The 15,446-nt window shown below is 40.5% G+C and overlaps 2 protein-coding genes across 2 annotated transcripts; both read left to right on the top strand.

Moving 5' to 3' along the window:
• Positions 1-221: 221 nt before the first annotated feature.
• Positions 222-7,622, top strand: LOC121803445 (COBW domain-containing protein 1-like). Its single transcript, XM_042203110.1, has 10 exons — positions 222-634; positions 3,755-3,820; positions 4,809-4,989; positions 5,119-5,315; positions 5,541-5,591; positions 5,679-5,770; positions 6,384-6,517; positions 6,827-6,915; positions 6,996-7,100; positions 7,285-7,622. The coding sequence occupies exons 1-10, from the start codon at positions 299-301 to the stop codon at positions 7,420-7,422; spliced, it is 1,389 nt and encodes a 462-aa protein (XP_042059044.1). The 5' UTR covers positions 222-298; the 3' UTR covers positions 7,423-7,622.
• Positions 7,623-8,062: 440 nt separating this feature from the next.
• LOC121804674 (DEAD-box ATP-dependent RNA helicase 35-like) lies at positions 8,063-10,629 on the top strand. The gene is made up of 3 exons (XM_042204304.1): positions 8,063-8,204; positions 8,546-9,465; positions 9,641-10,629. The coding sequence occupies exons 1-3, from the start codon at positions 8,202-8,204 to the stop codon at positions 10,503-10,505; spliced, it is 1,788 nt and encodes a 595-aa protein (XP_042060238.1). The 5' UTR covers positions 8,063-8,201; the 3' UTR covers positions 10,506-10,629.
• Positions 10,630-15,446: the final 4,817 nt, after the last annotated feature.

Genomic DNA, 15,446 nt, shown 5'->3' on the forward strand with positions numbered 1-15,446 from the left:
ATATTAAATGAACGGGTGAATGCATTGTTTTAATTGTTTCTACATCGATACAGAGATGCTATTGAAACTATAGTGAGAAGATTAGCGTGACACACATAAATCAAGAAATAGTCTACATGAAATGAAAATACTTTTTTAAAAATTTATTTTTTATTATAAATCAAAAAGTAAATATAAGTATTTAACCAAAAAATGAAAAATACGATAACCCTTACCAAATCTCAATAAAAAATCTGCAAACCTTCTTAAACGATTTAAAACCTTCTGTTTCTCCACAAAGCCGCTTCTTGCAACCATTATGGCATCAGTAGCATCAGTTTCCATGGAAATCGCCTCGACTTTTGTGGGATTAGCCAAAAGCCGCTCGTATCCAATTTCATCTGTGAAAACCACGCATTTTTTCAGCAGAAACAAGCAGTGTTTCATTGGTTTGAACCACAAGTTCTTGGCTTGCACCAGTTCTGACAAATCAAGAATCGTATGTTCACCGAAGCAGCTGAATAGGCGCTTTTGCCGCAGACTCTACGCCGCCACCTCAGCCGCAGAAACTGATGAATCTGGTGTTGTGAGCAAAATCCCTCCTGATAATAGAATCCCTGCTACCATTATTACTGGCTTCTTGGGTTCTGGGAAGGTGTTATTTTAGTTATTGGGTTTTGATTTTCACAGTTTTGGATGTTATTTGTCTAGTTTTGTATGTTAAGTGTTCGACTTTATCTTTCTCTTTCTTATGTGAATTGAGTTTTGATGAGAGCTCGTGTATGTAAGTATACGTGTGTGTTGGAAATCGAGATCGGAGCAAAAACGAAATGGAACAACAAGAACACGAGGATATACGTGGTTCGGCGTAAGCCTACGTCCACGGGAGAATAACGAATCGATTTACTTCAATCACGATCAAGAACTACAATCATACAACAAGATCACACACTCAAGAACAAGCTACTCCCTCTTCGCATATGAACTCATATCACACCGAAGACTATACAAGCTAGTTCCTCACAAAGATAGTGTGTATCTCTCACTCTAGCTATTGATTGTTGTTATGATCTCTCAGCTGAGTTTTCTCTCTCGGTTCTTCTCAAATCTCTGATATGGAGCTGCAACTGCTCTTATAGGAATCAACTATGCAGTTGAAACTGCCGTGCAAGTGAACTCAAACTGCTCTTCTCTAATGGCCGTTGCATAACAGAATTTTGAACTCAAACTTCTTGATCACGTGTCGCACACTCCACGCTCGGTTCCGATGCACCCTCAATCCTACGGCTAGGATTAAAACTTGACTAACAAAACAGATCTAACGGCTGCCGGAAACGAGTTGTCATAACAGCCGAGCTGCCGAGCTGCCGAGCTGCCGAACTTGCCGAACTTGACGAACTTGCCGAGCTTGATGAACTTGCCGAACGTGACAAACTTGCCGAGCTTGGTGCTTGTTATCATCACAAAACTCCTAACAATCCTCCACCTTTTGAGATGATACAACACTTCTTTCGATCACCTTGTTCTTTGTCAATCTCATGTCCGAGTAGCGCCAATCTTGACTTTTCTTGTCAGTATCCTGACTCCGAGAATCATCCCCAGATCCTCCTTTATCACTTCCTTGATCAGCCACAACGCCCCCACTGGACGATCGCCTCCACCGGATGATAAAACCTCCACCTAATCTGAATCTTCCCTGTTCAGAATTGGAGTTGCTGATCCCTAGAGATATCACACATCTCTCATAAGTGATAACCGAATTTCTGTCAAGATTATGCCATTTTCATCGCTTAGGATCGATGCCTGGACCGCTAACGAGCACGCGTCGTCGACACTGCTCTCATGCTTCTTCGCATCCCTCAAATATCTCCTGGTTACACACAGCTCCTACGGCTTTCGTCACGAAACCTCTGATAGAAATCCTCACCTCCCAAATGGGTGTGTTGCTTCTTCCTTCTCGGCTCAAGACCGAACTCCCTTCTCGGCTTCTAGTAAACTCAAACGCTTTTTCTCCGCCTCTGCATGTTGAACATGCATTTCAACCTTTGAACCCAGCTCAGCACGTAGCTCCAAGAATGATAGTTTGTAGAACCAAGAATGATAGTTTGTAAAAGCAAGAATGATACTTCCGGCCGCAATCCAATCGGTGGATGAGCTCCTCCACGAGCTCCGCGTCGGAGAAGCAATTCTTGACGAATTTTATCTTCTTTATGCGATCCTGGATTGGCACTCTCTGCCGCATCATCTTCACAATCTCCGACATCTCATCCATCAGTGCTTTCACAACGTCCGTAACCACCGCCTCCATCGCAGCGAGGTTCACGGGATCCTCCGCCTTTGCCTCCACCGCGATGATCCTTTCAAGAATCTCAGCAGCAGTCTTCTGTTCCTGAATTTGTCTCAAAACCTTATCACCAAGGTTCAAGATCACCGCACGATAGGCCTTGAGCTGCATCTCAGCCAGCTTCGCCTGTGCCTTCTCATTCAGAACAGGTGCCTTCCCTTTGCTCTCGGGATCGGGCTTCTCCAAGACCGCTGCGCATCCCTTTTCGAACTGATCTCCGACTTCTTCCAACGATTCTCCTCGTTCCCACAGACGGCGCCACTTGTTGGAAATCGAGATCGGAGCAAAAACGAAATGGAACAACAAGAACACGAGGATATACGTGGTTCGGCGTAAGCCTACGTCCACGGGAGAATAACGAATCGATTTACTTCAATCACGATCAAGAACTACAATCATACAACAAGATCACACACTCAAGAACAAGCTACTCCCTCTTCGCATATGAACTCATATCACACCGAAGACTATACAAGCTAGTTCCTCACAAAGATAGTGTGTATCTCTCACTCTAGCTATTGATTGTTGTTATGATCTCTCAGCTGAGTTTTCTCTCTCGGTTCTTCTCAAATCTCTGATATGGAGCTGCAACTGCTCTTATAGGAATCAACTATGCAGTTGAAACTGCCGTGCAAGTGAACTCAAACTGCTCTTCTCTAATGGCCGTTGCATAACAGAATTTTGAACTCAAACTTCTTGATCACGTGTCGCACACTCCACGCTCGGTTCCGATGCACCCTCAATCCTACGGCTAGGATTAAAACTTGACTAACAAAACAGATCTAACGGCTGCCGGAAACGAGTTGTCATAACAGCCGAGCTGCCGAGCTGCCGAGCTGCCGAACTTGCCGAACTTGACGAACTTGCCGAGCTTGATGAACTTGCCGAGCTTGATGAACTTGCCGAACTTGACAAACTTGCCGAGCTTGATGAACTTGCCGAACTTGACAAACTTGCCGAGCTTGGTGCTTGTTATCATCACAAAACTCCTAACAGTGTGATTAAAGAGTTTCAAACAGTCAAAGATTTCATCTTTTGATTGTTTTTTCTCCATCTTGGTGAAGTTGAATTCTGCTATGTCAATGACAGTTGGACTTCTCCTTATCTGAATGATATATTGCATAATCATGCTACTTTGGTGATAAAGTTTTAATCTTGTTGCATGGTATTTTGAATTTTTTTTATATGGAGTCAGTAGGCAACACTAGAATGTTTGATTGGCCACTAAACCATTGGACTGGGAAGATGCTATTCTCAGTATTTCTTCTCAGTATCTCATGCTTAGAATTAGATTAAGTCTACCCCTATCTTTGCATTCTTGACACAGGGCTTGTAGATTCTTATACGTACATCAGTACATTGCTAAGTGAATGATGTTTACCTTGATTTTAGCTGATTTATCCTTCTAATTGATTCTCAATTGTTTGGCAGACAACCTTGTTAAACCACATATTGACTGCTGAGCATGGAAAACGCATTGCAGTCATCGAAAATGAGGTATGCAATGTTGTTAGTATTAGTGATGAAGTGGATAATACTAATGCTTAAATGGGATCCGAGATTATCTGCATAATCAGTTCTATATTAGAGAACTTCATTTTGAATTGGAATTGTGGTGCTTTCTTTTCCCTCAAGAGCATGGTAAAATGCTCTACACAAGATTTGAATGTTCTGTTTGGGGGTTTGGGGGTACGATAAATAATTATGACACTTCGAAGCTTCAAAATCTAATCGATACCTTTTATTTTCTTTAATTTGTTTTCTCAATCATAATTGATTATTTTATTTTAGTTATTAAAAACATTATAGATATGTGCATAAGAAGAGATTGGAAAGATAAAAAAATTATTACTATATGTTGTGACTAAACGATATGCAACTAAAATACATTATAATATTTTTTAAAAGCTAAAATAATCAAGATAATGAAAAATATCTTTTAAAGATTTGAAAACAGAAAGAATCAATATATGTGTGAATTGTATAGGTTTCAAATGCATTAAAATATTTTTAAAAAGCTTAAATGATGCAGGTGTAAAAAATGCTTTTAAAGATTTGAAAAAATAGAAAATATAAATATATTTGTGAATAGTGTAGATTTCAAATGAATTAGAATATAAAAAAAAAGAATGAAAAATATAGAAATGCATGAGATTTAATAAACAAAAGATGTGTGCATTAAATGGGTTTCTATTTTAGAGTCCATATAAAAAAGATAAAAAGATTTGAATAAACAAAATTAGGAGATGAAGGTGCAGTAGGAAAAAAGATACACAAGGGGCATTTGTTAGGAATCGAACTCGGGACTACTATGCTAAATAAGAGCGGATTACCGCTGGACCAAGGATGCGAATTGTTATTAGGTATACCTAAATTCATTATGATGATAAGTTTTGGGGGTACAGTGGTACCCCCTTGTTCCCATGTGGCTTCGCCACTGCTAGGTGGATCGAGTCTAATTCTGGTTGACTTATTGGTATATCAGTTTGGTGAAGTTGATATTGATGGCTCCCTAGTTGCTGCCAAAGCTGCTGGAGCAGAGGACATTATGATGCTCAATAATGGATGTCTATGTTGCACAGTGAGGGGGGATCTTGTAAGGATGATTTCAGAACTTGTTAGTAAGAAGAAAGGAAAATTTGATCACATTGTTATTGAGACAACAGGTAGGGCTGATTGTATAAATGATTTAGTTTGCTTTGAGGATTAAACATTCTTTATTTTTGTCTTTCCATTTTCATGGCATGGAAATTGATGTATAGATCAATGTTCTGCACTGTGTCACATCTTTTCAGGATTAGCAAATCCAGCACCAATTATTCAGACGTTTTATGCTGAGGATCAACTATTTAATGATGTTAAACTTGATGGAGTGGTCACACTTGTTGATGCTAAGCATGCTGGTGTTCATCTTGATGAAGTTAAGCCGGAAGGTGTTGTCAATGAGGCAATAGAGCAAATCGCATATGCTGATCGCATCATAGTAAACAAGGTACAATGAGGTGATAGTTATTACATGTTCTATTCTTGAAAAACTCATATGTAAAGGTAAAGTTTTTTTGTAAGCATTAACGAATCTATGCCTTCTTTTCAGATTCTTATTTTCCTAACTCAACCTGCGGTTCTTAGAATGTCTACTCTAGAGTTTGTTGTTCGCTAGTTAAGCTTTGGGTTTGACATTTTGCTATAAGACTGATTCATGATGTTTTGATTACAGACTGACCTTGTTGGCAAAGCTGCAGTTGCTTCTCTGTTTGAAAGGATAAGGGTGGGTTTCTCGCAAATTCTGTTTGACTACTTTCCCCTAATTTTTTTGTCCTGGATTCTCTCTGATTAGTTTTTTCTTGTAATCCAGGGCATAAATCGTATGGCTCAACTCAAGAAAACACAATATGGACAAGTTGATTTGGATTATGTTCTTGGAATCGGAGGTTTCGATTTGGAAAGGTCTACGTCAATTTAAATCTTGACCATTCTTATAGTTTGTTTTATACACTGACATTTGGAAAGGTCTACTTCAGTGTCCACACTGAGAGTGCTCCCTGACCTTAATTTGCTTGCTGATTACGAGAACTGATTTTTCTGAAGTTATAGTGGTTATGGGAACTCTTGAACCTTGAACATGCAGAAACAAAGAGTGATGAATCAACTCTTGGAACACTTATGGGCTTTAACTGAAAAATGATTGATGAATCAGCTTTTAGGAAAGTTACCTGAGAAAAAGTGCTTATGCTTCTTTTTTGGTAGGGGGGTCTATATTTGTGGCAATCGTCTTGGGTAGCTGCATCATGTATTCATCACAGTATTTTATTTTTCTGATTTCCTATATGAATATGTGGAACTAATTTCCTTCTTTAGCTGCAATGTGCCCTTTCTTTTTTCCTTTAGTCTCTTTCTATGATCGTATACTCTGGTTTTCAATATAATAAGTTTGGTTTTCCATTTTTTTTTGTTCTGTATGGAAATTGCATGATGCTTTGGCTCGAAAATAAATTTATTCTTTTTTTGCATGAAGTATGATTCGATATATAGCTTTGCTCAACCCAAGTAATACGTGCAGAATCGATAGTGCTGTTGATGTGGACCACTCAAAGGAAGCTGATGATGGTCAGAGCCATGAGGATGGGCACGAGCATGATCACGATCATGATCACCATCATCATGGTCACGAACATGGCCATAATCATGACCATGGTAACTTTTTGTTTCATTATCGTCTTGAGAAGTACCTTGAATAATTGGCACGAGTTGTGCTATACGAATTAGAACTGCTAACTGGAAATATGGTTATCAGATGCCTGGTTTTTTCTCTTTAACTCCAGCTTTCCCTTTTCCTTGGGAGTTGGGTCTATTGGAATAATCAAGTTATGCAGTTCATTTATTCCCTATCCAAAAACAAAGTGACATTTTTTGCTTTGTATGCTCTGCATAAATGATGCTGCTGATGATAAAACAATCACACCAGTTGAGTTTGCCATGTTAATTTATTGAATTCCATTGCAGAACATCATAACCATCACCATGATCATACCCACGACCCTGGTGTTTGTTCTGTTAGCATAGTTTGTGAAGGGACGTTGGATCTTGAAAAGGTGGGTGGCAAAAAAAGTCTTTCTTCCTTTCTTCTAATGTCTATACGCAATGCTGATTTGGTCTGTTGACCATATTACAGGCCAACATGTGGCTAGGTAACCTATTGTTAGACAGAAGCGAGGACATATATCGAATGAAGGGTCTTCTGTCTGTGGATGGCATGGACGAGCGATTTGTGTTTCAGGTACACTATCTAAACACCTCTCCTTTGCCTCAGTTCGTAACTATTTGAACATCCATATGCTTGTTCAATCTTTGAAATACTCAGTTCTTGGGTTCTTTTCTGCTGCTGGTTATGAGATGTATCATGTTTTGCTTGAAAGTTGCTACTACTATTGTTTAATTTGACTAATTGTGTGTCGTTGTAGGGTGTTCACGATATATTCCAAGGCTCACCGGATAGGTTATGGGGCGCAGACGAAGCGAGGGTAAATAAGCTCGTATTTATAGGGAAGAACCTGGACAGGGAGGAACTGGAGCAAGGCTTTAAGACCTGTCTATTGTAGTAAGGAACTAAGGATACATACAATACAACCCATAATTTTGAGGAATCTATTTCAATATTAAGCAGTTGTTTTTGTCATCGACTATTAATAAAGTAGTAACGTTAACATACCTCAACTTTTCATGGCTATTTATTTGTGTTTAATATTTTTAGATTTTCTCAGGGAGAATTATTATTTAAAGTTTTTTTCTTATGGAGACATTTTTTCTTCTTTTTAACTTTTATTCAACTTGTACAACCATCCGTCCACACATCACCGTGGCTCGGCCACTTTAATTATCCTAATTAATTTATTCATCAATAAAATTTTAATCAATTTACAATTAATTTAATTAGAGCTTAGTAATGGGGTTGTATACTTGTTTGTTTGTTTTTCGAATTCGAACAGGTATACAAGGTTTTTAAAGATGAGTCGTCATTTTCAAAAGAGTTTATTTACAAGTATATTATACATTTACTAAATTCAAATAGTATGAGCAATTAAATATCCCCAAAAAAAGATTAATTACATTACTAAATATGAGCAATTAAATATCCCCCAAAAAAGATTAATTACATTACTAAATTGAGTGCAATTGTTAATACGACTCCTATAAGTATATAAATGACAAACTCAATAAAAATATCAAACCTCTCAAGAATAAAGAAAAGCATAACAAAAAAAAAGAAGCTTGAAAAACCGCCTTCTCCTCACGGAAACACTGTCAGCTATTTAAGCAAGAACCTTCCCCCTTACTTGCCGACCTCTACTCCGTTCCACCTCTCTCAAGCTTCTTAAGCATGGTATGTACTTTTGATTTTAATGTTTCTTCGATTTGGGTTCTTAAAAGTTCGAATTTTTTTCGTGATTTCCGTTTTTTTTTTTCAAATTTCTTTGGCAAGAATGGTTCAGTTCGCTTATGCTCATTAACATAGTTACACAAATCTAAAATTTTACATGAATTAGCTGTTATCTTCGTGATGTAGCCCTAATTTATGCGATTTAATTGGGATTAGTGTTTTGATTTTGGGATTATCCGAGAGATATAGGCTAGGCTAGGGTTTCTGAGCTACATACTTGTTTTGCACTTGATTTGAAATATCGGGGAGGTGTTGGATTTATGCATTTATCTGAACAATTTCAGGGCTCACATGGGGAGGATATGATGGAAGAGGAAGATGATTACGTTGAGTATGTTCCTGTGGCGAAGAGGCGCGCGCTTGAGGCGCAGAAGATTTTGCAGCGCAGGGGAACGTCTTCTGCAGTCGACGAAGAGATGGAGAAACAGAATCTCGTTGAGGCCAAACCAAGTCTACTGGTGAAAGCTTCTCAACTGAAGAAAGATCAGCCAGAGATCACCCAAACCGAGCAGATGATACTACAGGAGAAGGAGATGATCGAGCACCTTTCAGATAAGAAAACTTTGATGTCCGTTCGGGAGCTGGCTAAGGGCATCACTTACACTGATCCTTTACCCACTGGGTGGAAGCCGCCCTTGCCAATAAGAAGAATGTCGAACAAGGCTTGTGATGCCATAAGAAGGCAGTGGCACATCATCGTTGATGGAGATGATGTCCTGCCACCAATCAAGAACTTTAAGGACATGAGGTTTCCACAGCCCATTTTGAAGAGTTTAAAAGCTAAAGGGATTGTGCAGCCAACACCCATCCAAGTGCAGGGCCTCCCGGTTATTTTGTCTGGGAGAGATATGATTGGGATTGCTTTCACGGGGTCTGGAAAGACCCTTGTTTTTGTGTTGCCACTCGTTATGATTGCATTGCAGGAGGAGATGATGATGCCAATTAATCCAGGGGAAGGACCTTTTGGATTGGTTGTTTGTCCTTCCAGGGAGCTGGCTAGGCAAACTTTTGAAGTTGTAGAGCTATTTCTTGAATCTTTGAAAGAGGCTGGCTATCCAGAGCTCCGGCCTTTGCTTTGCATTGGAGGAATTGATATGAAGTTGCAACTTGATATAGTGAAAAAAGGAGTTCACATTGTGGTTGCTACTCCGGGGCGACTGAAGGATATGCTAGCAAAGAAGAAAATGAATTTAAACAACTGCAGGTAATGCTTCTTCCCCCCTTTGCAACTTCTATTTACTTAGGCTGTTAGTTGTTGATTGCTGCATTCGATAGCCGATATTTATGTGATACTTCCATGTAAGATTAGAATTATGCATCTTGTTAGTTAATGTGTATTACAGTATTCAATTCAAAGTCTGAAGTGAGCTTTTATGCAGATATCTGACATTAGATGAGGCGGATCGTTTGGTGGATCTAGGATTCGAAGATGATATTAGGGAAGTTTTTGATCACTTCAAGGGCCAAAGACAGACTCTTCTGTTTTCTGCCACCATGCCCACGAAGATTCAGAATTTTGCAAGAAGTGCCCTTGTAAAGCCTGTCACGGTAAACGTGGGAAGGGCTGGAGCAGCAAATTTGGATGTGATTCAAGAAGTCGAATATGTGAAACAGGAGGCGAAGATCGTTTACCTTCTCGAATGTTTGCAGAAGACGTCACCCCCTGTTCTGGTATTTTGTGAGAACAAAGCAGATGTGGACGACATTCATGAGTATCTTCTGTTAAAGGGAGTCGAAGCTGTTGCAATACATGGAGGAAAAGACCAAGAAGACAGAGAATACGCCATATCTTCGTTCAAGGCAGGGAAGAAGGATGTTTTAGTGGCTACTGACGTGGCTTCAAAAGGTCTCGATTTTCCTGATATCCAACATGTCATCAACTATGATATGCCAGCAGAAATAGAAAACTATGTCCATCGGATCGGAAGGACAGGGCGATGTGGGAAAACAGGAATTGCAACGACCTTTATCAACAAGAACCAGAGCGAGACGACTCTGCTTGATCTGAAACACCTGCTGCAAGAGGCGAAGCAGAGGATACCTCCGGTTCTGGCAGAGCTGGATGACCCGATGGAAGATGCGGAGGCAATTGCTAATGCGAGTGGAGTGAAAGGTTGCGCCTATTGTGGTGGGCTTGGTCATCGTATTCGAGATTGTCCCAAGTTAGAACATCAAAAGAGCCAGCAAATTGCAAGTTCAAGAAGAGATTATTTTGGTTCTGGGGGCTATCGTGGGGAAATGTGATTACCAAGTTATGCTCTTCTCTTCACTCCAAGTAGATATATAGTGTCGAAACGTTTTGTGTTGTATTTTGATGATGAATCGAATGGTCGATTGTGGTCGAGCAATTTGCAAACTGTTGTCCTGATATCATATCTACCGAGTGGTCGAGCAAATGTGGAAGATAACATAGTTAACATTTCTCTTATACTATAGTTGTTAATCATATGCAGAAACAAGATGCTACTATAACCATCATCATATCATTAAACTGTCATGAAATAGTATAGAATGCAAATGAAAATTTTGCTTATACAGTCTCCTATTTACTCTATTTACTACACAAGTGAGGAGCATGGCTAAGAAAAAAGAGAAAACACAAAGAAATATATAAAACTAAAACATAAAATGGTCTCTAGCAACTACTTCCTTCGTCCCATTAGAAATGAAGTAGTAATTGTTTATCGTCACAAGATTTTATATAATGTTGTCTTGTGGGTTAATGAGGAGAGAATAAAGTACTAAGAGAGATGAAAAGGTAGAGATTATATTATTTATATTTTAGGAAATATTTCAATTTTAATAGAACAAATTAAAAAGAAAAACGTTTCATTTTTAATCTGATAGATGGAGTAGATAATTTAACAAAATATGTTTAGCACGAAAGATAACTCTTCTATGTTTAAAAGTCTATGACCAGAGATAAATAAATTAAATATGCACTTAGTTTACGTATAACTGTATAAGCTATGTATTTCGTATTTTATTGGCTCAAATAAAAAAAATAAAAAAAATAGTAAAATACTTCGTATTAGAGAACCCGCATCGGTGTCTCGATGCGAGCTCGGTCTCGTCCCGGCGAGACGAGACCGCATCGAGACACCGATGCGGGTGTTCCGTCGCGTCTCGTAGCCCGGGGGAGGGGTGGTTGGCTGGCTGTCTCGCCACGCACGTTGGCCACGTGGCGAGCAGCGGTTGGGGCGTGACGCCTACTCACCAGCTTTGCGAGTGGGCGTCGATTTTAGGCTATTTTTAATTATTATTTTTTAAAAAAATCTAAAAAAATTTTTAAAAAAATTTTGACCGTTTTTTTCGGCCGTTTTATTTTACCCTTTTTTTTTGCAGATTTTTTTTTTCCTTTTTTCCCACATTCATTTATTAATAACTCAATTCCCCCATCATTTTTTCCACACACAAACACCACACTCTCACAAACACTATCATATCATCTCTCTTTCTTCTCCAATTTCTGCAAAAAATGTCCGGTGATAGAAACTCCGGCGGCGAGGGTGGTGGCTACGACTTGAACGTGTTTGTCGACTGGGGGGCATGTACAATGTTTTGGTGCTTCCGGTTCGTCGCCGTCCACCCAAGGCTCGTCGAGGCCGGCGTACCAAACACCATCTTTTCCAGTTGATGCATACTATCGTCCCCCAAGTTCGAGGAGCACGCAAACACAGGGATTATCCCAAATTAGGAAAGATATTCCGGAGGAACACACTCCGGAGGCGGTGGAGGACCGTGAGGACGACGACCGTCATCCATACACACTAGCGGAGACTATGGTTCTCTTCGACGCTTGGATCAGCACGTTGAACGATCTCATCCTCGGGAATCAACAAACCCGCAAGTGTTTTTGGGATAAGGTCACCCAAGTATACAACGCAAAAAGCTGAATAGGGCCTTCAGCCGCAACCTGAAGATGCTTCACGCTCATTTTGAGCGAGCCGACAGAGATGTCAAAAGATTTTGTGGGATCTACAAGAGGGAAGCGGAGCAATCTCAAAGCGGAGCCAGTGGAGCCGACATTCTGAGAGCGGCTTTGCAAGTCATTAAATCCGACACCAAAAAAAAGATTTCAAATTTCCCGATGTTTGGGAGGCGGTCAAACATCTTGATAGGGGGGTTGGCAGTGTCGATTCCAGCACGGGCTCGAGCTCGAAATGCACGAAGCACAGGCGGGTGGCCAATACTCGTCTAGTGATGGCAGGAAGGCAACGCCTCACAAGAGATTGAGTTTCCGACATCCGATGCAGGGGGCTCCTCCGGTACACGACGTCGGCCTCAAGGGAACAAGGCGGCGAAGGCGGCTAGAGGGAGGGGGAGGGGCCGAGGCGAATCAAGCCAGGCGGGCTCCCAAGGGCCGCCGTCCTCTCTAATGTCCATATACTTCACCGCCACGATGGCTGACACTTCTCGCATGACACCTGCCCAATATCAAGCCCATCTTACCGGCATTGAGTATCTGGCAAGTCAACTTGGTATTCCGCCTCCATCTAGCTTGGGTGCACTGCCACCACCTTCGGGGGATGATTCGCAGGCGGAGTAGTTTTTATAATTTAAGTGTGCAATTTTTAATCTCTAGTATTTTAAATTATGTCTTTTTTTAAAGATTTTAATTATGTGTTTTTTTTTTTTTTTTTAGGATTTTAAATTGTAATTTTCTTTTATTTAATTAAGTGTGTTTTTATTAATCGAATTTGTTGGAAATAAAAAAAAGGAAATTGAATGAATAGTTAAGGGATGAGATGGTTAAGAGATTGAGGGATGCAGGTGTTGTCTCTTAGTTACGAGATGGGGTAAAAAGTGCAGTGGGGCCCATGAATAGTGAAGTGATGAGACAGTATTGAGACATGGATGTGGATGACCTTAGTATTAGTATTTTATTGGGAAGAGCGCCACTTGCGGCTGCAATATATCAGTTATAAGAGTGTCCACAATAGTTAAGCTCGTGGCCCTGGGCCAAGCCACAAAACTTGGCCGGGCCACCAAAAATACTTGTTCACACTATAGTGGACAAGCCCTAGCCACCAAATATTAATTTTTTTCATTTTTTGAGATATTTTAATTTAACTACAATAAAAATTATCGGACTATAATAATTATTAAAAAATACATAATTTAATAAAAACAAAAATTAAAACCAAATCTTCGTTGTATTATAGAAAGGGGTAAAATTATACAACGAAAATTGTCGACGTCACACAAACTACACCGCGAACGCATATCACGCTCTGCCCCATCTCCTACGATTCCAGACCTCTTCAACCAAATCAGGCTGCAGTGTCGTATGTGATGTTTCCCTCTGCATATCGGTGAACCGTTGGATCAAGTATGCATCACTACGCGGTACACCCATCTGCAGTGGAGCGGTGGCGATACAGTGACTGGTACTAACAACTCTTCCGGTGCCCAACGCTCTACAACAAATCCTTCTTCATCTATTATCATATTGTGCAATATGATACATGCATACATGATGGAGGCGACATCATTTTCGTGCCAAACTTGTACTGGGCACCGTAGAATGACCCATCGCGATTGGAGGACACCAAAAGCTCGCTCAACATCCTTCCTAGCATCCTCTTGTTTTGCCGCGAAATAGGATTGCTTCGGCCCAACCGGTTGTCGGATTGTCTTGACAAACGCTGGCCAACGAGGGTATATCCCATCGGCCAAATAGTATGACATATTGTAGTGCGTGCTGTTGGCCACGAATCTGACCGTCGGACCCTCACCCTGGCACTTGTCATTGAAGAGATGATATGACTGTAGAACGTTGATGTCATTGTTCGACCCTGCGACACCAAAATACGCATGCCAGATTCGCAAACGGTAGTCAGCAACGGCTTCCAGTATCATCGTGAGGTGTCTCCCTTTGAATCCAGATATGAACTGCCCCTTCCAAGCCACCGGGTAGTTCCTCCACTCCCAGTGCATGCAATCGATACTACCCAACATCCCCGGAATATGGTGCACCGTCCCGTGCATATCTATCATCTCTGGCATTCATCGGCATTTGGCTTCCGTAGATACTCCCGACCGAAGATATCCTGGATGCCATTACAAAACTGTTTCAGCGTCGTTAGGGAAGTTGTTTCACCCATCTGTAGGTATTCGTCGAACATGTCAGTGGGACCGACATAGGCAAGCTGCCTAATTGCAGCGGTACACTTCTGATATGTCGACAATCCGGGTCGACCGCTAGCATCACATCGCAGTGTGAAGCACCTCTACCGCTGCGCCAATGTCGTCGCTATATGGATGAAGAGCCGTTGCGACATTCTGAATAGGCGATGGAAAATCTCTAGCGGATAACGGGGGTTATCGCCAAAGTAGTCTTCTTCCATCAACCGCTGGTCGGCCCCGACATGGTCACGGCAGATTGTCCGCCGATGATGGAACGGCCGAAGGACCACCGCCGTCTCCGCCGTCTCCTCCTCCTCGTCAGCTTCACGTTGCACCTCTTCAACCAGTTCATCGAACTCCCTATCGACCAATTGTTGAAACTCATCGTCGGAACTCATTTTTCCAAAGTAGAATTGAGATAAATTGAAAAGAGTGGAGAGTGGAATGAGGTAAAAAAATGGGGGAAAATGTATAGATTTATAGAATTAAGAAAATAAAAATAAATAAAAAATAAATAAATAAATGAAAAAGAGAGGAGCCGCGGCTCTCGGCCGCTGCAATAGGGGAGCCGCGGCGCCTGCCCAAGCACAGCCGGCGTGGCTCCCTCCTGGGCAACCCCCTCCCCCCGAATTTGGTGGCTCTCACTATAGGCCGCGGCTGCCCTATGGTGGACGCTTTGAAGTATGAGAAGTTGTCATCCATATATGAAACACGTTTAGATAAATATGGCTTCTTCTTTTAGTTTATTGTCAAATCATATAGTACTACAATCTCCACCTCTTAATAACGTCATGATATTAAATTAAATTATTTTATTTTATTTTCAACTAGTTACTTTTAACTAAATTAAATTATTAGTACTTGATTCTTCGATCAAATATCTTCCGCAATGAGACAGGAGTAATTTATTTCTCAACATAAATTAAGAATATCAATTTACTCAATTTAAATTGATGCAGTACATTTTTTAGATGTTACTACTAATATTGAAAGTGACACATTTCTAAATGTAGAAATATTATATCTTATGTTTTTTCATTTCATTTAATAAATTTA

This window comes from Salvia splendens, chromosome 5 (assembly GCF_004379255.2).
Source record: "Salvia splendens isolate huo1 chromosome 5, SspV2, whole genome shotgun sequence".
NCBI classification, from domain to species: Eukaryota; Viridiplantae; Streptophyta; class Magnoliopsida; order Lamiales; family Lamiaceae; genus Salvia; species Salvia splendens.

Bases quoted from the DNA above. Each gene is read 5' to 3' on its own strand.
- LOC121803445 (XM_042203110.1), top strand. From the start codon at position 299: ATGGCATCAGTAGCATCAGTTTCCATGGAAATCGCCTCGACTTTTGTG. The intron at 6,916-6,995 runs GTGGGTGGCAAA...ACCATATTACAG, and splicing joins GGACGTTGGATCTTGAAAAG to GCCAACATGTGGCTAGGTAA. The intron at 7,101-7,284 runs GTACACTATCTA...GTGTCGTTGTAG, and splicing joins ACGAGCGATTTGTGTTTCAG to GGTGTTCACGATATATTCCA.
- LOC121804674 (XM_042204304.1), top strand. The intron at 9,466-9,640 runs GTAATGCTTCTT...GCTTTTATGCAG, and splicing joins ATGAATTTAAACAACTGCAG to ATATCTGACATTAGATGAGG.